The sequence below is a fragment of the Pholcus phalangioides genome, unplaced genomic scaffold (assembly GCF_987345545.1).
Source record: "Pholcus phalangioides strain wild (caught in Gottingen) unplaced genomic scaffold, Ppha-v1.0 ptg000029l_1, whole genome shotgun sequence".
NCBI classification, from domain to species: Eukaryota; Metazoa; Arthropoda; class Arachnida; order Araneae; family Pholcidae; genus Pholcus; species Pholcus phalangioides.
In genome coordinates this window covers 6,767,458-6,793,898 of record NW_028301619.1, presented here as the reverse complement: position 1 = coordinate 6,793,898, position 26,441 = coordinate 6,767,458, and the positions used below count along the sequence as shown (strand labels likewise).

Genomic DNA, 26,441 nt, shown 5'->3' with positions numbered 1-26,441 from the left:
TGAAGATCAACATCATTTGGCGAATCTTCTCACCCTGTATATTTTGAATATATTACATTTTTTTTATTTATACCACTGAATAAAGTCAAACAATTAGAAATGAAAACCGAACTCAGATGAAAAGATTCAGTTTACTGTCGGCACAGGTTCTAACAAAACGTCTCGATAGAATTATCACGATTCTTATATGATAACCCTTTAGTTTGGCGCTCGATTCAACTTGCCAATTTTTTTTCGGAAACAGCCAATGAAGTCTTTTCAAATGTGAAATGCTTCCAACAATTCTTTTCTTTCTTGTTTCTTCCGTGATCCGATGCATATTTTGTTGGCAGTTGACAAATCGCTCATTATAATTTTTCCACCATCATCTGCAAGAGAAATCTCATGAATATTTGAATGGAGTAATTTCTTTGAGAACATTTCGGAGCAAGAAAGAAACTTTGTATGAAATACCTTGCTGATTTTTTTTCCTCCTTTCAGTTTTCCCCTTTTTTCTATCAAAAATTCATCACTTATATTCGGTCTTTTCCTCGGTGATAAGAAAAAACAATAAATAAGTACAAGGACTTCATGAGGGCCGGTATACTCTACTGAGCACCACGAAAGTACACTAATTTCGAGCATATACAACCAATAAGCAAATGATTAGCACGTGTATTCGAAGTAAGCAAGTTTATTGTAGAGCACGCTACTGAATCGCGCGACGGTCTATTTTACCGTGCTTGTAAGCATGCGGTTTATTGAAACTAGGTAGCGTGCTCGCGCGTTTATTGCATGCCCGCCGAGCGTATACATTTGCTAGGACCTAGCACTGCCAGAGGCTTGCTTGTTATAGGCATATTCTTGATGTATGCTTTTTTGTGCGTGTGCCACACTCAATACTTGATGAATAAGGATGCGCAATTTTTCGTATTTAAGAAATAGATGTGATAAATGCAAAATGTGCATTTATGAAATGAATACGAAAATTTGTTCTTCACCACTTTTCCATGAATCTCGATAATTTACACTTTTTTGATGCAAAAATAAGTAATAATTTTGCTCAGCACTTGAACTCTAGATTTTTTTTACCAAGTACATAACACTTTACTAATTAACTTGGTCATTAAACTTGAAAAAAAAATTGTGTCGTTAGTTTAGTCCACTTTTGCGAATGAATTTGGAACTTCGATTTGAAAAATATTTTTGCAAACAATTGCAGAATTTTTTGATTCGAAAATTATTCTTGCCGATAAATGCGAAATTTTCTTTTTTTTGGATTTTTTAATTTGCGAAATTTACGTGTCTATTGATTAACATGAAATCTTATAAATTATCCTTTCGCAAAAATGAACAAAACGTTGAGCAATTTTTATTGTACAGTCAACACTCCATAAGCACTCAATGTTTCTATAAAAAATAGTAAATTTAAAGATCTTTCACCCCCGCCCCCCATCGTGTTACAAAATAACAACACCGTAGTAAAATCGCGCGTGTTCACACTTGTCTATCAGCTTCTTTCTTCCCAACTGCATGCTTAAAAGTACGGATAAATAGACCGTCGTTCGACTCAGTAGCGTGCTCTTCAATAAGCTTGCTTATTACGAATACACCTGCTTATCATTTGCTTATTGGTAGCAAATGCTCGAAATTAGTGTGTTTTTGTGCTACTCAGTAGCATGTGTATAATGGCTCTCATGGTCATCGTACGTACTTACTTTTTTTTACTTTTTTTCGATAAACTCGATCAGGGTATCGACGGGATTGTTAGAAAATTCGCAGATGATGTTGAACTAATGGGGTTGTCGAGAATCCGAGCGATAAGGAGATGCTCCAGACGAACTTGAATATGATTGCAGTAGTGACTCACTTTGGTTCGAACAACCCACGTTTCACTTACGAGCTGAATGGGAAAACTGTTCCGGAAGTAACTATGCTCACCGATTTGGGAATTCTAATTGACGAGCGGCTTAGGTTTTCTGAACATTATTCCGCAGTGGTGAAAAACCGAATAGAATGCTCGGTTTCATTCTTAAAAATGTCTCTTCGCTTACTCCGTCCTGGACTGGAGTATGCCGTAAGGTTTGGAGACTACATACCTACAGAGGGACAGGTATCTTGGGGGATATAACCGAAGTGTTCGAAATTTTCAACGGGAGGGATAGGATGGACCATGAGTTATTAATACACCGTCAATCAACTGCTTTGACAAGGAGACACCAGTATTATTTTGTGGAGGAGGACAATTCTAAGTTGTGGTGTCGCCGGGAATTTTTATTTATTTATTTATATATTCATCACTCCAACAACAGGTAATCCAATTACAGTTGGAGAAAAAACAAAAGAAAAAAAATATATACAAGACAAAGCAGTAAGAACATCGAAATTTGACACCGAATTTCTTGAAATACGAAATGTTTGAGAAATCTATATTTTTGTCCAATAGGGTAGTGAATAAATGGAATAGTTTACCTACGGTAGTCGTGAACTCGAACACAATTGGCACGTTTAAAAAGACGTACGATAAATATAGTGGGATAAATCGAGAAAAAAGCTATCTATATACTTAGATTAAGATAATCAAACATGATCTTTTTATGCGCAGTGTATTATCTAGTATTACTTATTATCCGAGGATGATGTCACTCTCCGCTATCCATACGAAGGTGTTTCAACAGCTGGCGGATGTGAAGATGAATTCAGGAAAGAGAAAATTCAACCCGAATTCCCGGATTTTCTCTCTTTCCTAAATTTATCTTCGCATCAGACAGCTGTTCAAACCTTCGTATTACTTATTAGGTTTTTTTTCCGTGATTATATGCTGGGTTGCTTTATATTGGGTTGCTGTATTTTAGTTTTATTTGACATCAATATTTTTATGGCCATCTTTTTTTCAGCCACCTCGTTGAGCAATTTGCCTATTGTGGCCTTTGTTTTGTATTTGTATTTATATTTGTACTACATCGATGAATTTCAACTCCAGTGATTTGCATCATTTGAAAATATATTTTTTCGACATACAAACGTATAGATCTATTTCTTTATTAATTTTTGAATGCAATATAATAAATGCGATAAGTCAAAAATGTTTTCAATATTTTAATCGCTTAATTTATTCGCTGTAAGTTGTGATCGTAAATGGGACACAACAGGCTCACTTGATAATTATCAACTGTTAGGCAGTAGGTTGCCCTCTATGGCTGATGTCAAGGCATTGGAATCCACATTTTTGACATATCCCACCATCGACGAGGGTGTTGAGTTTCTGGTAATCAAAGCAAAATTTTATACTTACCGTAAAACCTCAATATAACGATATTCTGCGGATCATGAAAGAATATCGTTGTGGAGTGATTACTGTATATTATTGTTATATCGAGAGGCAACATTATAATCACTTGACATCAAATTTATATTGCTGACAGCATCTTTTCTAAATAGGCGTTGTTAGTACCACCAAAAAATGCGCTTTTGAGTATTTATTCGCCTCAAAAAGTTTTAATGGATTAGGTGATGAGCAAAATTCAGTTGAGTGTGTATTGTCCCTGTAAAGAGGTTTATCGCAACACATTTTGGTGTATCACACAAAAAGTAGCAATACCGAAAACTTTATCACTTTCTGTGATCAGGTGGTGCCAGACACCGATATTATCATACGTCTTCGGAATAATGAAAATATGGTCCGTGTAGAAACTTTAAAAACTCATAAAAACCGGAAAAATAACCGAAACAAAAAATGGTTTGCAGGGTTAGCATCGCTAGGTCATGGGAATTTTTTTAAGACAGGGGAAAAATAACTCAAATAACAGCCGATAGGTGCCACTGGTACGAGCGACATCGGTGGAAATATGCAAATGAGACGGTTATAAGAAGTTGCTCTCCTAATCCTCAACCAGTTCACCGTTGTAAACCGTGTATGTGGACCTGCTGCACTCTGCCGTTGCTGGATTTGTGACTCGCCCGCAATGTGTTATCCCAGCGGTGGTGGTCATGTGGAACACATACTGCTGTAATAAACGATTTGGAGGCATTCTGTTCGTTATTTGTGTATCTTTTCTTTGACTTGTGTACGTCAGTGCCACCTATCGATTGTTTTTTGAGTTTTTTTCCCTGTCTTAAAAAAAATTCCCGTGACCTAGCGATGCTAACCCCGCAAACCGTTTTTTATTTCGGTTATTTTTCCGGTTTTTATGAGTTTTTAAAGTTTCTACGGACTTTTTGCCTACCCTGTATTTCTGCGCACGTTTAACCCATTATTTACCATTGTCCCTTTTTGGGGATGCTTGTTTTCTCTTCTTTTTTGAGCAGTAGAACTTTTAGTTTCGATTGTTCTACCTAAATTTTGAACTGACTGCTATAAGTTATAAACAAAATAAAAATATTTAATTTTTTTAATAAATAACAAAAAAAATTAATATAATTAATATTTTTAATTTAATAAAACTTTTTTCCCCAAACAGTTATCTTTTCATATTTGATTCATGTTATCAGATAATGTTCTTTTTCCTTTTTTGAAAAACTTAAATAATAGAGTTTTGGCATATAATGGGCTAACGCTCATTCAAAAACCCAATTTATTATGAAATATCTTTACTGATATTTTAACGATATTTTAACCAAAGCTTTTCATTCTTGTTTGCCAGTATACATTAACGCGTCCATTACAAAAAAAGTCTTGTTTACCTGACAAGAATGACTGCTGGTAATAACAGTCCATAAGCAGAAGAAAAGTTCTTTTCTGAGTAATTTCTTCAGTTTTATCTTTAGATGATATTTTTATAGACAAGATATACACAAGGTTGATGCTTCCAGAAGACGTTAGATGTAGTTATGTCTGCGATTGCTGACAGTCCAGTCATTATGGTTATTATTTCTCGTCAATAAATCAACTGTAGCCTTAAGCTTCGTAATGTAATGGAGTATCATCAATCTTGATTACATCCAAGAGTTGATATCAGCACAATTTTCTTCCTACGGGTAGTCGTTAAAGATGGTGTTTTTATGTTTCATCAATGGATAATTTATAAGCTTTGGCTGGACGTCAAAATTTCACTTTCTTTTTTTTTTTAATCAAGGAATCTTTTCATGGACTTTATTCAATTACCAAACAAATAGATTCAGAACAAAGAAACATTTTCTTCTTAATTGAGCTGTTGTAAAATTCAAGTTAATTAACAATCTACAACATGTGAAATACATCCAAGTTCATCGTTGGACTTGAACAAAGTTAAGAATACGAAAAAAATCTCTATGTCCAAAAAGAAATAGACCATCTGTACGAAATTCTTATTTGTCTTGTTTGTTCAGCAATCTATCCAACATGGATGGAACTAAATATTGAAGAACTTCAACTCGAATGTGGTTAATTCGAATTTTGGATAATTCGAACTTTTACGAACTCCCTTTGAGTTTTCTATCTAATTTAATGTCAAAATTTCTTGTTTAATTTGAATTTTTTTGAATGTTTTGGATAATTCGAAGTTGGAGAAAAAAAATTATGATTTTTGTATGAGCAAATTTAGTTTGGAAGAATTCTAAAAGAAGTCAGACTTTGTTTTATTTGTGACGAAGCTGTTAAACAATAAATTTTCAAAAACGTTTTGTTGTTTTGAATATTCGGTTTTTCTCTACTCTTTCTTTGATAATTTAATGCCGATTTTAACATTGTTCAGCTGGAGTGCATTGAGAATGTGTACCACTTGATACCCATTACGTTGTTCAACCTATGGATCAAGGTGTACCATTCAAAATTAGTATCTTTTTATCGTCATTAAGAGCATATAAAATATCAGAAAATACAAATTTTGTAACACGTAAATGAAAGTACTTTCTTGATAGCACAAGAATGATAAGCAAAATTCGGGAAGCCGTTTCGTAGCGGATGATTATGAATTGTTTCCGTAAGTCAAGCTTTGAGAATGGTCAAGAAATTCTGCAATGATGTTGATTACAGAACAGTAGCTAAGATAAATTATTATAATTATAAATTATTAAAATTCGAAAACAGTTTCGTAGTTGATGATGAAATTTTAATAATTCATGTTTGTTACCTTATGTGAATGTTGAACGCTTATTGTGTAATTTGTATTCATTTTACGGATTCAGGATAGATAAATTTGATAATTCAAATTTTTGGATAATTCGAACTTTTTTCCAGTGACTTTGGACTTCGAATTAACCAAGTTCAACTGTATTACGAAATCTCATCAAAGAGCCCTTTAATGTTGAGACACTGGTTGTTTGCATTCTGCGATAAGTTATTCAAACTAATCAGACTTTTTCCCACCGCTCATTAACTCCTGTGATATCGCCGTACGGCAATGGAATTTCGGCGAGGACATATTGAGGTGCTAACTATCGGTGGTCTCCTCAGGTACGATAGGGATCGAACCCACATTGCCGGTGGGTAAGAAGACAATATTATATTCTGAGGTATCTATAACTGACTACTACTACTACTACTACTAAACCACACATGCACCTCGTCGATATTCCTCAGCGGAACCTCTAACGAATTGATACATGTTGGAATGAGCGTGTACGTGTTATGAAACTTGACGTGAAGTTTGTTTCTGTGTAACGCTTGTTATTTGTAGTGCTGCCATCTGTCACCAGTTTTTATAACTATGAGTGAAGTGTAATGATTGAATAATTTATCGTTATAGGCCTGTTGTTCTCTGTGGCGAGACTTTTTTATGGGGAGATCATCTCGCATTTGCGCCTCGAAGTTGGGAACCACAGGAAACCAACTTCAGCCGACCACCACTGAACTATAATTGACTGGGGCACGTCAGCTTGTAGTGCTGTTGATTTTACACTGAGCATGTGATGGCTGGAAGTATCAGAAAATGGCCTTTGATTGGTTGGGTAGATCCCTCACGATCATAGTTTAAATCAAGTGCTCTTTAAAACAGAGTACAGTTATACCTCGGCTAACGAACATAATCCGTTCCAGAATTACGTTCGCTAGCCGAAACGCGATTTCCGATATGTTTCTATGGAAAATCATTTAATTTGTTCCACGTACTGCCAAAAATGTGAAAGTAAGTTTTTGAAAACACCAAGGAGCGCAATAAAAAGACGAAAACCGATTGAAGTCTAAAATAAACAGCATCAAAACAGGACAAATGAGAATTTACAGGAAGATGGGATAATGAAGATCTTTTTATTTTACACTATGCACACAACTAACCTATGCTTTAACAGACTAAAGCTGGTGTTGATACAACTCAGTCAAGTTTGTAGGTGTCCCCATCCATTTACGATTTGGTCAGTTTTCTCTTAATTAAAATTAAGAAGTCAGTAAGTAAGTATTTTATGGATATATATACGCACCAGGGGACAAGTCAAAGAATAACAATTTGTTTCGGTTTTCTCATGGTAATTGCTCGTATTTTAGGGTATTGAATTATTCCCGATAAGGTCTCTCACAAGCACTCGAGATGGAAAAGAACGAAACAATTTGAAGGACAGCACAGATTTATTTTATAGAACAGCTATGTACACGTATTCACAAGCAGAGATTTAACTAAACACGCTGAAACAGAGGGCCTCTAGTATATGGCCAGGGTCGCAACTAGGGGGGTGCAGGGGGTCTGGTGCCCCGGACGCCGGACTAGAGGGGGCGCAAATTTCACTCTTTAACCTCTCCGTCAACATTATGAGGGGCACCAAAATGCGTGCTTGCCCCCGGCTGGCCAAGCATCTAGTTGCGGCCCTGCATATGGCTCCTCTAACATGCAAGAGATCTCGTATTTAACTACGGAACAAACTGCCCCTTAGTTCCGCTTTGATGGTGCTTTTATGCAGGCTAATAAAAGTTCGAGAACGTTCTCTACACTATTCTCGCGAGATCTTTCCTTTTCTCTGATGCTATATCACCAAATCATCGAAGTTTGTCACCAATTTGGCAAGATTTATGAAGGATTGCGCAAATTTTCATTTTTACATCAGATAATGACTATTTGCACTATTTACAGGCGGGAAATGACATAATAAACGATAAATAAGGACTATTTACATAATTTTCGTAACAGTATTTCAGCTATATATGACGTCCATATATTTTTTATGGGCATCTCTTTTCAGCCACCTCGTTGAGCTATTTGCCTGTTGTGGTCTTTGTATTTACATTTGTATAACAAACGGTACAGAAAAAAACAACACGTTGCAAAAATTGGGAACCATGACGGACTTTCGCATGTAGTTTCATGGATGTGCAATAGATGGCGTCACAAACAAGTCTACCAAAAATTAAATTCCTGTGCATATTATGGAATGTTTACCGATTGATCACATTCTTTTTTTTATAACGTGATCTTCACGTATTCCCAAAGGATCAGCTTGATCCGTCCAGGGAATTTGTTAGTTCTTATTCTTTGTTAGAACTCTTATTCTAAGTGAATTTCGACTTCTCGAATTGTATAATGCAACAGTTGGTTATTATTAAACTGACACTACTCAGACCTATGTCGAGCACGTTCTGATGAAACTTGGTATATACACTATATGGACCATGTAGTAAAGAAAACTACAATATATATATATGCATACAGAAGTTACAATGACTCAAGTTCGGAGAACGAAGAGATAAGGATTTTTGCGGAAAACTTCTCGAAGTTACCCGAACATATCGAAAGTGAGCACGAAGCGGTTCCCTCACCTTGTCGGCTAGTATGGAGTGTAGCACCATCTTACATGAAGACAGTAGTCTCTAAACATTATCGTTCTTATAAGGCAGGAATGATTTGTTGCTGCAGAAGTTACCAGTAACGGGCACTTGTGACGGAGTGTCGGTATTGACACAAATGCTGTGCACTTTTTCACCTGGTGGTCAAAACTTGAAGTATTATTATTTTTTATTGCATTTTCCTTGTCCTTATGGTCCATAATAACGCATATACCAAGTTTCAGCGGAATACGCCAACCGTACGGGCTCTAAATAGTCTGTCTAAATAAATATCTTCTAAGTACGGTCAGTTCAATTATAACAACCCTGTGCAATAAATGTTTTTTACACCTCACATATGTATTTGTTAGGAAAGTAAAAACGTTGGGTTTCGAGTTTCAAATTTGTGAGTTCAAAGTTTATCACGATTCGAAGCGTCAAACATGACATGAACGCCAGAACTCTGCCACCGGACCTAGTCCCGTTGTCAAGATCTCTTCTAGAACAACTTCGTGGCAGATTTTGGAAGAAATCGTGGTAAAATATTAAACCAATAACGTCTTCAGGTTAATATTTTGCTAGATTTTTCTCTGACATGAGTATAGAATGCATTGAGCGATGATATATGGCAGAAAGGTATGACAGAGAAAGAAGAGATGACATGGTTTTTCAAAAGAAATAAGATGACACGGTTTCAGAGTCATCAATGACTAGTATGTATTCTAAATATAAATACATATAGTGCATACAGGCTGTGGAATTTCGTAGAATTCAGACTTGAAATCCCTGGTGTAAAGGGTATGGATTTACATGGGCGTGGGATATACACTGTAAGAATGACGAGCTGTCGCACAGAAGGTGTGGCATTCAGCTAGGGCGGAGTTCTTGTCTATTTCTGATGATTTGTAAAAACACTTTTAGACAGATTGGATACTTCATCTTGCGATATACATTCCCTTTTCTGCATCTTGAAATCTATTAACTAGATTGAGACACTACAACTACTTTTGGGCGTATAGAGACAGGTAGCGCTGGCAAAAAAATAAGCCTAGAGAAAGATCGTTTTCGCGTATAAGCCATGCAGTTGAGGAGCCTCTTCAAAGTATTACATTAGGTCAACGAACGTTCTCGAATGCTATGTTTGCTTGTTTGTTTACTATATCTGATGATTCTTACGGATTTGCAGTGCGTGATGAATGTGCAAAATGAATGACGCCAAAAAGCACTCTAGGTAATTTTCGCATATACTGAAATATAAATTAGTTTCTGCCGCTTGTTTTTTTATGATACGGATCATTTACCAATGGACTTGGAAGCGTAAACAGTGATTAGTATCTTGGAGTTCTTTTCCTGACGATGATGCGATAGTTTTGTTTGTAACGTGAGTAAATACGAACTTCAAAACGTTGGCGTATCCCATTAATTTAGAATGTCATGTAACATGCTGGAGCGTAGAGAAAATACCCACAGCAATATTTATTTCATGATAGATTTCTTTTTGTGCTTTTTTATTTCAAAAAAATTCTCCAAATTATGATAATGCTTTGAAAATTTTATTTTAGCCGTTTGCATGATCAATTCGTATCTTAATGAACTTTTAATGTCGGTCTAATCAAGTGCCAGGGTGAAATAAATTTAAAAACTTATAACTAGAAAAGTGGTTTTAGCATGTAATAGGGTTTATAAAGGGATCGTTTTTCATATGAATTCAATCAGCGAAAACGTGAACACTCGATTTGCGTAATTTATTATATATATTCCGTCTTGAAAATGACAAAATTGAAAAAAAAATTAGCACAATAACTGTATCAAAATAGTTCTCGAAATATGTGCAACATATTCTCATTAAAATTAATTCGAAAACAAGGCAATATTCGAAAAAATACAACTACTGAACATTTAGAGACGATGAAACAAAAATTTATGAAGCCCACTCACAGCTATATTATTGAACTGTTTCAGAACTGCAAGATGTTTTCTGTATTCACCAGTAAATCTCTGTGCATTTACTACATTACCAGGCGCGTGTACACTGTTTACATTCCTACACGTAACGTAAAATTTAGAATTACGCGATTGGTTGTGTGTGTGTGTACAGTTAGAACCCCTTTATATCCTAATATATGAAGGTGTCTTAGTTGCAGTGAGTGATGAAGGTGGTAATACGTCACAGAAGGCGGGGTTTATGGGTAGCTTTTGTTGGTAAAACTAAATTTTTATACAGATTTAAGCAAACCACTTACCGTGTGATTCAGTGTAGTTGCGAAAACGCCTGTCTGTGAAACCGAATTACTCTAGTTTGAATACAGTTTCCAACCGATTCGGTCTATTTTTCCCTCAATTTTTCTTTCTTTGCTGATATTTATACGCACGTGTAGGAAACATTATATCTTGCCGACAAAAAATTATGAAGACAAATAATGTTCTAAAAAAAAGTATCCAAACATAATTGCAGCGAAGCGATTGATTCCATTATGTATGTGCTTGATGTGGCCGTGTACAGATAGTATTTAACCTGTATATACAGGTTGTTGAGTCAAACTGCGACATGACCACAGAAAAAGGCTGCCGTTCGAAATCGGCAATAAATTGTAGGTCCCGGTTTAACTAGCCCTCGCGTGCAGAAAATGAGAGTGGTGCGACAAAAATGATCAAATGATCTATTTCTCCTGAGACCAACAAAAAAAGTTCAAAGTTTTCAAGTGCAATATTTGCTGAGAAATTGGAATTTAAAAATCGGGAAAAAGTTGGGAAAGGCAGGGCTGGAACTAGAGGTGGGCGGTGGTGGTGGTGGCGGCGGCGGGGGGGGGGGCAACTGCCCAGGGTGCAAAATTTAGAGAGCGGCAGTTTTAGGTCAGAACAAAGAACACCGTTACAAAATTATCGAATTTTAAAGTTTTCGTGGGGAGGATAGCTGAACCATCCTAATTACGGCCCTGGGGAAAGGAAAGCATAAATGAGGGAGCGTTGTTCGTTAGTTTTTGCTGTTCTGTCATAACTTTTTTCCGATATTAGAATTCAAATAGCTCAGCGAATGTTGCACTTAGAAGCATGGAATTTTTTCTGTTGGCCCCAGGAGACACAGGGCAACAACTTTATGTCGGAAATTAAAGAACATGGGATATCGTTTAAAAATTTAGATTTGTTTATTTTGTTTACGGGCTGTATTTTTATTCTCAAAACTATTACAGGGTAATTTTTGAACGCTTTTTGAACATTTTTTAAATTGGAATCGGACGTTTGATGAGATGAAGACTCGTCGTAGAATGAATATAATTTTTGGTTGATATCTATTGAGAATTTGTAAATGCCAACAGATTCGTATATCCAGCCTGTTTTAAAGATGACTTCGGTGACATGTCTTTGCATTCCATTAGTGAAACTGCTGTGTCCATCGAAGAGGAGGCCACCGATGAAGAGGTCAAGGAAAACATGCGCCTTAACAAGCAAATCATTGAAACGATCAAGCTACAGCCGTGGAGAATGAAAAAAAAATATCGTATTCTCAGGTGAAAGAAAATATCGTATACAGTATATATATAAAATAAAATATATTTTTATCAATAATTACGTAATGCAATAAAGAACTATTATAACTCGTCATTGCTATTCATACATATGATAAGGTGACCAACTCTTCCTCGAACTGCCTTGATTCCAGGGGATATCAAGATTCATATTCCTCCTACGTTTTTAGTTAATCTCAGCATCAAAATAATAATCCATAATATAATTGAAATGATATTAAATATTTCATAATTTAAATTGCCACATTTCAATATTTTAAATATAAATCGTCGCAAGGATTTCGATGAAAATTAGCGTTACCTAATCCCCCAGTTCTTTAATGCTGAAAAGTTGGTTACCCTAGCTTGAAATAAGAGTTATTAGTGCTAATTATATCAAGTATGCGTACACGTTCAAGTTCTATTGGTTTTTTTTTCTCAGGAAAGCTAAAGCCTACGTGAAGAAACATGAAGGCGAACTGGCTCAGAGCAAAAGATCAAAAGATGTTTTTGCCAAGTATACCCTTCTGTGGAGCAGAGTACGTACTCAGTATATATGTTACAGTAAATGTGTGATAAATCCAGTTATTATGCATAATAATTTTTGGTAAGTTTGATAAATTTCCCTAAATTGATCACTTTTACCGATGATTGTGCATATCACCATATCACCCCGGCGTCGCGTCGTTGGTAAACATGATAAATCGTACTATACGATATATTATACATGATAATTCATACACATGCAGTATATCATTATAACGGGATACGATCGCAAAATTTGTTATCATTACATCGGGGTACGATCGTAAAATTTGTTATTATTATATCGGGGTCCGACTATATTCATCAGACATACTAGAGTCATTTGGAATTTTTTCGTATTTATCAAACCAGTTGCACTAGGGTATTATGCATAATTACAGATATAGGCGATAAATTTCAAGTATTTAACAAATTTACCAATGACATTTGGCTATCATGCATAAGTGCATATAAAAGTGATAATGTTTTCAGTACGGAAGTGTAGATGACTTTGCCAAATAATAATAAAAAATTCGTCAACAAATAAGGTAAATATCAGGAAATACTAAAAAATTTGCAGAGCGTCATTCTTGCCACGACGCCATTCCTGGTATTTGCCTTATTCGTTGACGAATTTTTGAGCATGTTTTCAGTATTTATCAAATTTACCAACTACTTTTGGCTATTATGTATAATCTCCGGTAAAAGAGAGAGATAATTTTTTTAGTATTTATCAAATTTACCAACTACGCTCGGGTATATTGTGCATATTCACCGGTAAAAGTGATAAATTTATCAAACTCACCAAGACGATTGGTAAGTATGCATAATAACCGATTTATCATATTTACCGTAAAATACGTATAATCAATTTAATTAATGTTAATACTTGATGTATAATAATTAAATATATATGTTTCGTATTTAGGGATGGAACCGTTTTAAACGTGAAGTGGCCAATTTCATGGTGATGTTAACACCGTGGGAAATGAGAATAAAACGAATAGAGAGTAAGTAAAATTTTGAAAGACGCACTAAATAAAATCAATTTTATTTATGTGTTCAAATGGACTAAATTCAACATGGAATTTTAGTTTTTTGTGTTTGTGACATTTTTAGGTCACTTTGGTTCCGTCGTAGCATCGTATTTTACATTCCTTCGTTGGGTATTTTGGATCAACTGTTTCATTTCTGCATTTGTTTGCTGCTTTCTTATGGTTCCTGAAGTACGTGTCTTGTTAATAAATATCGGTAGAATAAGATAGTTCATTATCGATTTACTTTTGAACAAATCTTTATGGATGAAATCGGTTTATAAATTATATTTACAGGTTCTCCTATAACACTATGAGTGATACATTACACATGCGACATTAGTTTTTAAAACATCGTTTTTATTGCAATATTTAGGTGTTACGAGGTGCAGAAGATCCAACGGGCATGCGCAAAGAAATTGAAAGTGAAGAAGCGGAAAGTGCTTTGAATTTGAAAAATATTTGGGATTTTGAGGTTCGAGTTTTTCACCAAAAAAGAAAAGAAAAAAATGAATTTAATGCTTTTAAATTTTTGTTATTCAAAATTTATTGATCGATTAAAATCTAGACTATTGCTTCTTTTTTTACTGCAGGGTTATTTGAAGTACTCGCCAATTTTTTATGGCTATTACAGCAACACAGAAAAGACAGAGGAAGGATACAGAGTTCCTTTAGCATATTTTTTAACCTCTCTCAGCGTTTATATATTTAGTTTCTTTGCGATACTAAGAAGGTAAGACTAATTTAATTTAATATGTATACAAGTACTTCATTAATACACTCATGTCCATGAATTGAGGATAATGCCAGCTCCGGCAAATAAAGGTTCAAAAACACAACAAACGTTACTTATTCATAAAGCCCATTTATTAAACAAAAGATAAAGAACAAAAACGATGGTGTATGTATGATACCATTCATAAAAACTACGATTTTTGCTCCCTGGAACAATTGTAAAAAATATCTCCTTTACAAAAACTTACTATTGCATGGTTGGTATGATGATTAATACATTGTATGTCTCCCATGCGATGAAATACAGTCCGTACAACGCCTAGGCATGCTGAGTATCAAATTATCGATCTGATCTTGGGGAAGATCACTCCACTCAGCAAGCAATGCTCTCCGAAGTTCCGGTACACATGTAGGAGGTGGTTGACGGGCTGCAACTCATCGGCCAAGCATGTCCCACACGTGCTCCGTCGGATTCAAGTCAGGTGGAATACTGGCCATTCCATACGGGTTATATCCTCAGATTCAAGGCATTCGTTTACGATGTTTGCTCGGTGAGGACGGGCGTTGTCATCCATAAACACAAATTCTGCGCCCATGACACCCCTAAACAAACGTACATGTTGTTCCAGAATGATGTCCCGATAAATTTGGGCTTTCATGGTTCCGGTTTGAACATGCAGATCTGTTCTGGAACCCAGTATAATTCCACCCCAAACGAGCAATGCTGCACTACTGTAACGGTGTCGTTCAATGATGTTGTCTTGGTGGTAACGGATACCTGGCGTTCTCCATATGAAAGTCCGACGTGAATCAGACTGCAAGCTAAACCTGGACTCGTCGGAAAACATCACACAAGCCCACTGTGACGATGTCCACATTGCATGTTCTCTACTCCAGGCTAATCGCTGCCGACAGTGAGTTGCCGTGAGCGGAACACATCTGACAGGCCTGCGAGCATATAGACCAATATCTCCCAAACGTCTGTACACGGTTTCCCTTGAAACTGTGGTACCCGTGGCTGCAGATAGCTGACGAGACAGGTCGGATGCTGTGCTCCGTCTGCTTCTTTTGGCAGTTACTGCCAAATACCGGTCTTCATTCGGCGTTGTAACTCGGGGGCGACCTGTACTGTAACGTCTACTTTTCCGTTATCTTGGAATCGTTGCCAAAGCCTAGAGATGACACTTTGGGCAATTCCAAGTTCCTCGGATATTTCCATCTGAGTACGCCCACATTCCAGGCGGCCGATAATTCTACCACGTAAAAAATCATCCACATCGTCCTCTGAGTCATAACTATTCGCTTATGGCACTGAGCGCCTTACAGAACTCTTGTGAACAATTTTACTTCTTTGCCACCATTCCTTATATACCCCCCTCTTACACTCTCGTCATTGTGACGTACTATCGGCATCATCTGGTAGCTTCCTGAAATTTGCATATCATTCTTGCAGATGTGTGTGATAATTCTACAGGCGAAATTTTTACTTTAGATTTCGATTTCCGCGTGATTCTGAATTATCCTTAATTTATGGACATGAGTGTATACAAAACATTAAAACACATGGTGGCGATAAAATAAACGGATTTCCTTGTCTAAGATATAACAATTGGACATGACAATCCTCATAACAATTAATTATAAATTAAATATTTGCACATTGTAATCACCTACTTAATGCTGTGTCTATTCATCTTCGACGCACAAAAAATGTTGCAATCCATTTTAGCATGGACGCAACAATTCATTTGTAAATGGTAAGTAGGGAAAGAAAGACTCCACTAGATTTGCAAGCATGAACCACGCAAATTTCAAAGGCAAATAGTAAATTAACCTATTAATTTTTGAACGTGACAAAAAGAGACAAAAGAAAATTATTTTCGCGTTTGTTTTTGCTCTACAAGTATTTACTTTCTATTTAGAGCATTCACATTTCGAGTAAGAAAACAGATTTTGTATGCCACAGTAACCAAATAAACTTCAACGCGGATGTGACCCATCCTGACTATATGAGTTGCACATCCTAATTTTACGATTAAATGAAGCAGAGAACTGTAACTTTCATTTCTGTAAAACGACAGTTTGCAGCTCTTTCAGAGTGGTTGATGACGGGAAAGGACAGATTTCCAAAGAAAGTCCGAAATGTTTTTAACTGAATCAAAATCCGAAAAATGTGTTAGTTACCGGATACGAGCGATATAATAATCATAAAATAATGTGATGAAGTCAGAGATTCTAGCGAGTAATATATTCAATAAAGCGTAAAAAAATTTGGTTTACGTACACAGTGGAACATGCAGTTGTGATTTCAAAAGAAAAACAAATTTAGTGTCCAAAGTGAACAACAGGGGAAATCATGGTAATGTTCATCTAAATGAAGTGCACTAATTTGCACATTCGCGTTCTAAAGTGATCCAGTGACCTGCGCCGTCAATGACGTGAGGTACTCCGATATGTTACAGAACTTTGTAATTACACAACTATTTCGCTATTCCCGAATTCTCGTGCAACATTTGGAAAACAGTGTACCTTCCATTATTTGTAGGAGATATGATCATAATAACAGAAACACCCGACAAGCTTTGAAATTTTCAAGATACTCAAGCAACCGGGGTATCAAAATTTTTACCTTCAACAAAGTGTTGTAATCTCAGAAAATTTTCTCATCACAAGCAAACATAACAGAATGATCTTAATGTTCCTGGAAGTCTTTGTAACCCTTCCAGACCCGAGCATTCATTTTTTTGGAATTCTCAAAAGGTTTTTGTATTTTTGATACTCAAAAACTGCATTAAAAACATAAATATCAACAAATCTTTATTTTTACAATTTTTTTCTTTAAATTTTAAATTTTTTTGTGAAGAAATAATTGACTTCATTCAAATTTTTTCAGCGAAGATGATGTAGGATATATTCATATGCACATAATGTTCTTTTCAGAAGTTTATTGCTAAATTTTATGTAATAAACCACATTTTTCCCGGAGGCACATTCTCCTGTAAGACATCTTAAAAACGGCCCTGAAAGTTAAACTTTAAGTGCTGCCCTCTGATGAAAGCCCCCAAAGTTTTACATATTTCTAACTCAAAAATTACACAAACTTTTAAGTCAGGTCTTAACTCCCTGAGGTCAAAAGAAAAAATTCTACAGTGAGAAAAAGCAACCTACACATTTGTGGCACCAGGGTTTGAAAGGGATAAGCGATCCAGACTTTGAAACGTGCCCTCTGTGTAAGCTAGGCTCATTCATTCCACCAAGAATAAGATTTTCGCAATATAATGTTTGAGTTCTAATTTGGTTATGATGTACTTGATGTGTAATGTGTGGAGACTGTTTAATATTTATCAAGTGATACTGTCTATTTTCTCAAGGATGGCGGAGAATTCTAGAATGAGTAAGCTTTCGGAGAAAGACGATGAATGTATTTTCGCTTGGAAGTTGTTCACTGGCTGGGATTACATGATAGGAAATCCAGAAACAGCTTACAATAAAGTCGCTTCTTTAGTCATGGGTTTCAAGGTATGTAATTTTTCAGTATTGCAAGCAGGGCTATATCCAAGTAAGGGCTGTTCCATCTCTTTGAAGTCGCGCTTGTCGCCTCTACTGAGTAGGCCTCTAGGAGCTACTGCGTGACGTCACTGCTCAAACACTTCTTTTAGCAAACGACATTACCACACGAAACCTGCGTTTTATATTTTAGTTGTTTGTTTTACAGTTTTAAGTGAGTGATTTCTCGTTCATGGTATTGTATGGTGCTGTTCCAGTGTCACAGGTATGTACGTGTGGTATTTTTTTATAATATTTTTGTAATCCATACGTTTAGAAATGGATTAAATCCAAGTATAGTTGGTAAGTAATAATATCTTTTGATATTAGCATTCAAACTAATAATAATTATAATAACTTCAAACATTTTATGTTAGGATTTTTTTAATATTTGACTCCCATGTTTTTATTTTGAAGTTGTATTGGCAGTAACGAAGTCCAAGGCTTCTAAAAGTTACACATAATTCAAATGAAAAAAAAAGATAATTAAAAATACTACAAAGTTCAAAAGATACTTAAAATTATCTATCTCGAGTTGGCTTAATATCAACCCAATAAAAATGGTAACTAAGGCACATAATTTTCAACTAAAATGAATCCAAGAGAAATATTCTCAGTGGAAGTTACTTCATAAGCAAATGAAAAATTTCTTATTTTAAATGTTGAACGAAATGAAAAAAATGAACGAAGAAAGCATAAATATACAAAAATACTGATGACAATAATCGAACAGATAATTCTGGAAACAATTCAGTAAAATGAGTATCATTAAAATCACTAAAATCAAAATTCAGTATAGCGATTGCAAACTATCGTGATTAACAAGGTAGCAAAGCCAGAGCACACTCGGTTCTGTTTGGGCAATGACGTCATGCATGACAGCAGTTTGTACCGACTTCGGCGCGAAATGAAACAGCCCTTATTATACAGGGTGTCCTGTAAGTACTGATGCGGACTTTCTCTCCATAAACTGTCCGTCATAGAGGTACGATTCCAATTTAAAAAATGCTCAAAAAGTGTTAAAAATTACCCTGTACCAGTTTTGAGAGTGAAAATACAGTGTGTCACAAAAATAAAAATCCACATTTTTATACGGTACCCCGTCCTCTCACTTCTAATTAGAAAGTTGTTGCACTGTCTCTCCTGAGGCTAACAAAAAATTCCAAGCATAAGCACAATATTCACTGAGATATTCGAATTCGAAAATCGGAGAAAAGTTGGGGAAAGACAGCATCAATGAGGGAGAGGAGCGTTGTCTGTTAGTTTTCAATGTTCTTTCATAACTTTTCTCCGATTTTTTAATTCAAATATGTTAGAATTTTGTATTTGTATTTGTTAGTAAATGTTGCACTTGGAAATATGGAATTTTTTTCTGTTGGCCCGTGAGGATACAGGACAATAACTTTTTAATTGGAAGTTAAAGGGCAAGGGGACAGTATAAAAATGTATATTTCTTTTATTTTGGGATACACTGTATTTTCATTATCAAAACTGGCGCAGGAATAAATTTTGAACGCCTTTTGAGCATTTTTTAAATTGGAATCATACCTCTACGACAGACGGTTGATCAGATAAAGGCCTCATTGGCACTTACAAGACACTTTATATAGCCCTGATAGCAAGTCGGTTCTCGCCTCTACTGTTTTTACCTCTGTAATACAATCAAATTTTACAGCAAGATTTGTACAATAAATTGAGTGTAATATCCAGTAATCATGCTATCATTTTATGAATATGTTATATAGGAAGCCATCCTAGAAGAAAAGGAAAAGAAAAAAGAAGCAAAAAGGTGAGCAGTTTCTTTGTTCAAAAATTTATGACCACCATCGCACGTTTTCCAATTACGTCTTACGGCGCCCTCACCAAACGCGGGCCCGGTGGGAAAATAATTTCGGGGTAAGAGGCGTCTTATAGTAATTTCGGCTCCCAACGCCCCGTTTTTTGTATTCTTAGAAGATAGAAATAATTCCCCAGCACCCATAAAAATTCAGAATGAACGGAAGAAATAATTCCAGCACCCATGGCAAATTCAGCATGAACGGAAGAAACAGTTCCAGCACCCATGGCAATGCTATGGTCCACCATGCTGCGTCGAAAAAAACTTACATGTATATTAAAGGTTTTCAAAGTAATACGCCCTCTGGTGGTGATATTTGGAACTATTTTTTCTCTGAAAGAAATTCCCGTTTCCCTATTAAGTCATCTGCAAAATTTCACAATTTTCTGATGACTGGTTTCGGCTATGGGAAGATTTGCAATAGGGTTAATTATGGACACCCTGTACATATCTAACTTTTTTGTAAGAAAGAGTCATACATAGGATTTATAATTTTATTCGATATGTATTTGATTTTATTCAGAACTGTAATATGTGCCTGTTTTGATTTCAAGCTGGAAGCTCATAACGATAAGAGTTGCCGCAAACTTTTTCGTGTTGTTGCTTCTGGCTTCGAGCGCTTATGCCGTAGTGTTGGTCGTGACGCGGTCACAAGAACCTGAAGCTCAAGAAGAAGGCTCTTGGTACAGGCAGAACGAAGTTCGTATTTTATGATTCAAAAATATGACTATTATTTAAATATTCAATTATTTCACATTAGTACTTGAAATATTATAACTTAATTTTTTTTTTCGACTGAAGCATTTTTTAGATGAAAACCTGATATTTTTTCCAGGTAACATTAGTTGTCTCCTTCATATCCATACTTTTTCCAAATCTTTTTGACTTGATAGGAATGGCTGAACAATATCACCCGCGAGTCCAATTGCGGTGGCAGTTAGCACGGTAAATCTGATTCCGCTCTAACGTTTTTACGTTTTGTTTATGAACATTATCTTCGATGACTTGAAGAAACTAAAAATCTGTTTAGAAGTGATCAATTACTACCTCGTGACTTCTTTATTTTATAGGATTCTTCTACTATATTTGCTTAACTTGTATACACTAATATTTTCCTTGTTTGTGAAAGTTTATAAAACGGTAAGAACTACTTCATTTTTAATGTAATATTAAAACTTATAATTTCAATGTTTAAAACTAATATTTTTTCGTGACTTATACAAAGGGAACTAGAAAAGCTTTGTGACTCGAGATAAGTTAGGTGAAGATAACACACAGTGGTGTTATGTAAAGTTATACACTGTACATAACTCGTACAGGAATGTTAAGAGTCTTCTTCTTCTTAGTGTATGTGAAACGCGTCTTTTATACATCAACATACAGTAAAACCTGCCTAAGTTGAACACCTACGGTTCCACTAAAGTCTGTCCAAGTTAGAGAGATGTCTAAGATATAGAGGTACAAAGAATTATTTTACGGCATTATTAAAAGGCTTTAACTAGTAGAATATGACAAAAAAACCAACTATACTACTAGCATTAATCTTTTGAATAGGTGTTGGAAAAAATAATTGTATGCAAAATATCTCTTTATTTAATAACAATATCTTACAATTAAGAAATTTAAATGCAGTAATTAAATACGTCACTTAAATTAATCAATAACCTTTTTTTTTTTTCAATGGTCAACTCCATTAACTTTCGTTTACTCATAATTCATAGTTAAAATTTACTTTCACACTTGCAAGAAATCTGAAATGTGATACTTCACGTACAGAAAACTATTGAGCACTGAATAATAGTTTGAAATGCAGAGAGATTTAAAAAAAAAAGCTCAAGAGAAATAAAGGGATGTACAGGGACAAGAAAAACACCATAATTTGATTGTTACATCCTGTTTTGCAGGTAAACAATGAAGTTGTTTCAATAAATATGTTTTTAAATCTGCCCGAGGGTGGGGAAACCTATATATATCCTCCCAACAACAACTTCATACACACTGTGTCAAGTGTTCAACACTTGAACAGATAATCAGCAGACAATGAGATGCACCTGTCCAAGATCAGAACACAGATGGAGTCCAATGTCCAAGATAGAGAGGTGCCCATGATATAGAGGTGTCCGGAATTGACAGGTTATACTACATTTCACTCTGCGGCAACGAGTGACTGATGACTTGAGTGAAAATTTTCAGCTGAAAAATTTGCTCTCCGTACTACAATCTCAATGCTCAATATACATAAAGGAAATCTAGACTTGAGAAATACTGAAAATCTATAACATACAATCTGAAAATAATGGTTCGATGTGGGCAAATGTTTTTTAGGGAAGGAGATAGTTCGATCGTTCTGAGAAATAATCTTCGCTTGATCTACGTGGAAAATTATAACTCGAAATCTCTCAATATTCCCCTTTCACCCACCCTCACATCTTAGATTTTACTGACAAAAACGATTTCGCGCAACGGCAAACTACCTGAATTTGATGCTGAAAGCTGAAGTTCCCGTCGAAACAAAAGGTATTCATCTTCGTGTAGCTCAAGTGTGCTCAATTTTTGAAGAGTGAGGGCCACTTCACTCGTTTGAAAACGTGTCACGTCCCAAATAAAGTATCTGTAAATTTGACGCTGGTCACTCAAATGATCTGAAACAGTGCCCCAGGATATTCAGATTATCTGTAAATGTGCAGGGACCACTCAAGTGATCTAGAAATATGCTGCGGGTCAAATAAGTGATCTGGAAATGTGCCGTGGGTCACGTGAATGGGGTAAAAGTATGCCGCGAGCCACCACTTGAGCGATCTAGAACAATGCTAAAGGTCACTCAATTGATTTGCAAATGTGCCGCGGGTCAATGAGGCGATCTATAAATAAGCCGCGAGTCACTCAGATGATCTGTAAATGAACCACGAGCCACATAACCATTTCAAACTTGAGCCAAAACTACCCATTAAATTTTTTTCGATTGATTTGTATTGTATGTCAAAATGCCTTTTAAAAATAAAAAAATTGAAAAAATTAAAAAATTAACTAATTAATTTCGGTCGATATCTTTTCTTGGACCATTTGAGTTAGGTACCCTTACGCATACCTCAAGTTTTAACTCGAAGAAAGAATCATTGAAATCATTTAAAACCACCAAAACCGTTGAAAATGAAGGTACACATGATGGTGTACCTCTGATCGAAGCGGTTAAGTGGTCTGGAAATGTACCGAAGGTCATTGTAATCTGCAAATGTGCCGAAGGTCATTGTAATCTGCAAATGTGCCGAAGGTCATTGTAATCTGCAAATGTGCCGAAGGTCATTTAAGTAATCTGCAAATGTGCCGAAGGTCATTTAAGTAATCTGCAAATGTGCCGTGGGTCACTTAAGGAATTCGGTCACGTGCTGCTGATTTCGTTTTAAAAAATTAAATTTGAGGTCACGGGCCACATCAGATGACTCGAGGGCCAAATTTGGCTCGCGGGACATGGGTTGAGCATGTCTAACTGTTTATTTGTGAGAGTCGCAAAACTTTTCTAGTGATTTCTACTTTTTTTAGTGATTTGCTGTATTATTCTTTCAATCATTTTTGCCAAAAACCTTTTGTTGAAACCAAAATCACTTACTTGAACGGTAAATCGTTCGTTTCTATTTCAGAATAATGAACTGAACGAGTTGTCGAGGAATATTACTACTCAATTAGACGAAGAAGATCGATACATGCGATTACAGAACGCTTCCGCGAATTCTTTGGGGACCACCACTTCGTTTATGGCTTCTAGAAACTTGCTTTCCATGGACGATTATGATGACGAAATAGGAACAACTACTACTTCTGCTTTGAACTGCACGATAATAGTTATTCACAACTGCACGTTAGCGATGATGAACAGCACAGAGGGTCTTAATCTGACGGAATTTTTAACTAGCACTTTATCTCCAACTACGATATTCAACAACATCAGTATTGACGGCGATTATTTTCTAGAAAACGAAACTAGTATAGACACCAGTTATGACGAGCTCGTATGGAACATAGCCAACTTGACTATTCAGGGCATGAGCAACTGGACTTCCGCAACGGGACCAGGAACCAGAGTTACTTTGCCTCCGGTGTTTTTAAGCAATTTCTCCATTCTAGATGGTATTTTAGACAGAAAGATCCCTTGGGATTTTTCTTTAGATTACATGGACGAATTCTCTTCATTATTTGATAACTGGACGTTTACACTGAGGACGTTATTAGGAAATGATACATTTAGCACTTTCGGACCCGTAGCTACTGCCGCATCGACTGTGATGCCATTATTTTTAAACGGTAAGTGAATTGAAAGATTGATACAAAGTGATTGTCTACTCATAGAAACGTGGTCGAGGTCAGTTAAAAATCAAGGAAGTCCGTTAAGGTTTAGCTGAAAATACGTATTAGATATGTGTTAATGATTCAATGTACAGTCGACGCCGCCTCATGAGATCACATCGGGACTCGGGGTTTTCGATAATAATAATAACCAAATGACAACTATATCCGAAAAGTTCCGTTCGCAAGTTTGGTGACCATACATCCCGTTTGGTCAAACGGCACGTGTAGTAAACGGGTATTGGTAAAACGGGAAAACTCTAATTTTCTTTTCCACATAATTGGTTGCAAAATACTCAATTTTGGTAAATTTTTTTCATTCTATTCTAAAGCGGGACTTTTTTCCTTTCAGCTAAAGTGCAAAATTTTTTTTTACTCAGCCATTATGAGGCGTTAGAATGGAGTTATCTCAAGTGCAAAGGTACTCAACCTGTGCTTCGCGGAGCCCTTGGTACTCCATGTGCACTTTTCGAGGGCTCCGCGTCCACTCTAGAACAATAAAATACACCAGTAAATTTGATGAATAAATAATAGAAAGGAGTCTGGGGGGCTCTGCCATAGAAATTATGCACTGAAAAGGACTCCGAGAGTTGAAAAAGCTCGAGAACCACTGGTCTAATCACGAACTACGATATTTTTTTTAATGTGCAATATTGAGAAAGTCTCTCGGAAAAAGAAATTTGAATCTGGTCAACTGAATTAAACTGATCAAGAACGTTAAATATTTGCTGCAAAAGCAGCTCAACACGTACATGGATCACTGCGAATACTACAGACCGATTATGGAAATGTTTTTCAACAAGGTGGGACAGGGAGAGAACACCTTCTAGCACCCTACGTAGTCTTTCAGGCTTATACTGATTACTTTCTGGGGGAAAATAAGTTTGGTTAAACCTTAGGCTTCAGAATGCGCAAAAAAAACTTTCCTGGAAAAAAAGAAATGGATATTATTATCCGAAGTTCTAATAACTATAAACGAATTTTTTCCAATGTTATGATATCGGCAAGTTCCGTTCATTGCAAAAGTGATAACAATACCCAAATGATAACATTATCCATGATTTTAATTAGCGGCGTCGACAGTATTTCAAATTTTGATATTGCCAATGGCTTATTTGAGAATCAGTTTATGTTGATTGCATAGGATGAAAATTATATGGTTAGCACTTGTAAAATACATCATATTGAAATTCTTTACATTATGTTGTTGAAATGAGACTAAGAATAAAGAAATGCCAAACAAATTTCAGTAAACTGTTTCAATAACTTCGGGTGATCTTGTTGTAATTTATCTAATACATTTTCATCAATACAGATAGTTCAAAAGGAGATACCACGACCGAACAACTTACCACCTCGGAAAATGCTTCTGAGGGAAGTGAACTGAACTGTACTGTTGTTATACCAATCTGCCCAACAACGCCGCCAACCACTGATGATGGATTCACGACAACTGAGCCGGGTACCATGGATAGCAGCTCGGACACCGGATTTGAAGGTGACTTCAACGCTACCCTCAATGGTACGGATTTACCAGAAGGTGGTGTGCCAAAAACTCCTTGTTCGTACGATGATCTGTTGAAAGAGTTCAAATGCCCAAACAAATGCGAAGAGGACAAGGATAAAAGAAAGGGACCTCCGTCCACCAAGGACTTGATGAGAGTCGATGAGAAAACTAAAGAGGTGTTGAGAAAAAAGTGCTGGGAAACGACATTTGGACAGGTTCGTCTAGCATCTTCAGTTATTAGAAGCTTTCGTTGAACTTTGATCGATCTTTGATGTTTCGTTCGAGTGAATATTAGCATTTTTAAGCCGGTATAAAAATTATCGTACCTTTTTTTCAACTCTAAAAAAATTGGCAAGCATTGAAATATCCAGAGGCGAAAAATTTTGAGGGGTTATATCAAGCAAATGAGGGGTACCCTGAACGCTATTACATGACAAAAAAATTAGTCAATATTTAAAAAAAATGGGGTGTTGCACTTCAGCGAACACACTCTTTTTATATGATTTACATAGATTTGAATAGTACAAAAATGTCATTTACTGTTTACCAACTTACATTTCTATCATTGTTGAAGAACGCACAGCAATATGTTTGCTTCACATACACGGTATTTCCCTTCAAAATGCAAGGGTGAAATATCGTTCTTGCTTGGCTCGTCGTGGCAAAGTTCTGGCGTTCATTCATTCATTGCTTTGGCTCGTCGATAAATAGGAGACGCGTGTATCTTTGAGCCATTCTACTGGTAATTATAGAAAGTTCATGA

The 26,441-nt window shown here is 36.0% G+C and overlaps 1 protein-coding gene across 2 annotated transcripts in view; it reads left to right on the top strand.

Annotated features, from left to right (window-relative positions):
* LOC149067625 (transmembrane channel-like protein 2) overlaps window positions 1-26,441 on the top strand; it is a 65,082-nt gene that overhangs the window by 21,697 nt on the left and 16,944 nt on the right. For both annotated transcript variants that reach the window (XM_089252520.1, XM_089252519.1), the window contains exons 3-15: window positions 12,025-12,156; window positions 12,596-12,692; window positions 13,607-13,688; window positions 13,798-13,904; window positions 14,089-14,187; window positions 14,306-14,445; window positions 17,819-17,966; window positions 19,739-19,782; window positions 20,385-20,529; window positions 20,666-20,775; window positions 20,901-20,970; window positions 23,469-24,129; window positions 25,487-25,893. In XM_089252520.1, coding sequence (XP_089108646.1) covers window positions 12,025-12,156; window positions 12,596-12,692; window positions 13,607-13,688; window positions 13,798-13,904; window positions 14,089-14,187; window positions 14,306-14,445; window positions 17,819-17,966; window positions 19,739-19,782; window positions 20,385-20,529; window positions 20,666-20,775; window positions 20,901-20,970; window positions 23,469-24,129; window positions 25,487-25,893 — 2,242 coding nt within the window. The remainder of the gene's footprint in view (window positions 1-12,024; window positions 12,157-12,595; window positions 12,693-13,606; window positions 13,689-13,797; window positions 13,905-14,088; window positions 14,188-14,305; window positions 14,446-17,818; window positions 17,967-19,738; window positions 19,783-20,384; window positions 20,530-20,665; window positions 20,776-20,900; window positions 20,971-23,468; window positions 24,130-25,486; window positions 25,894-26,441) is intronic.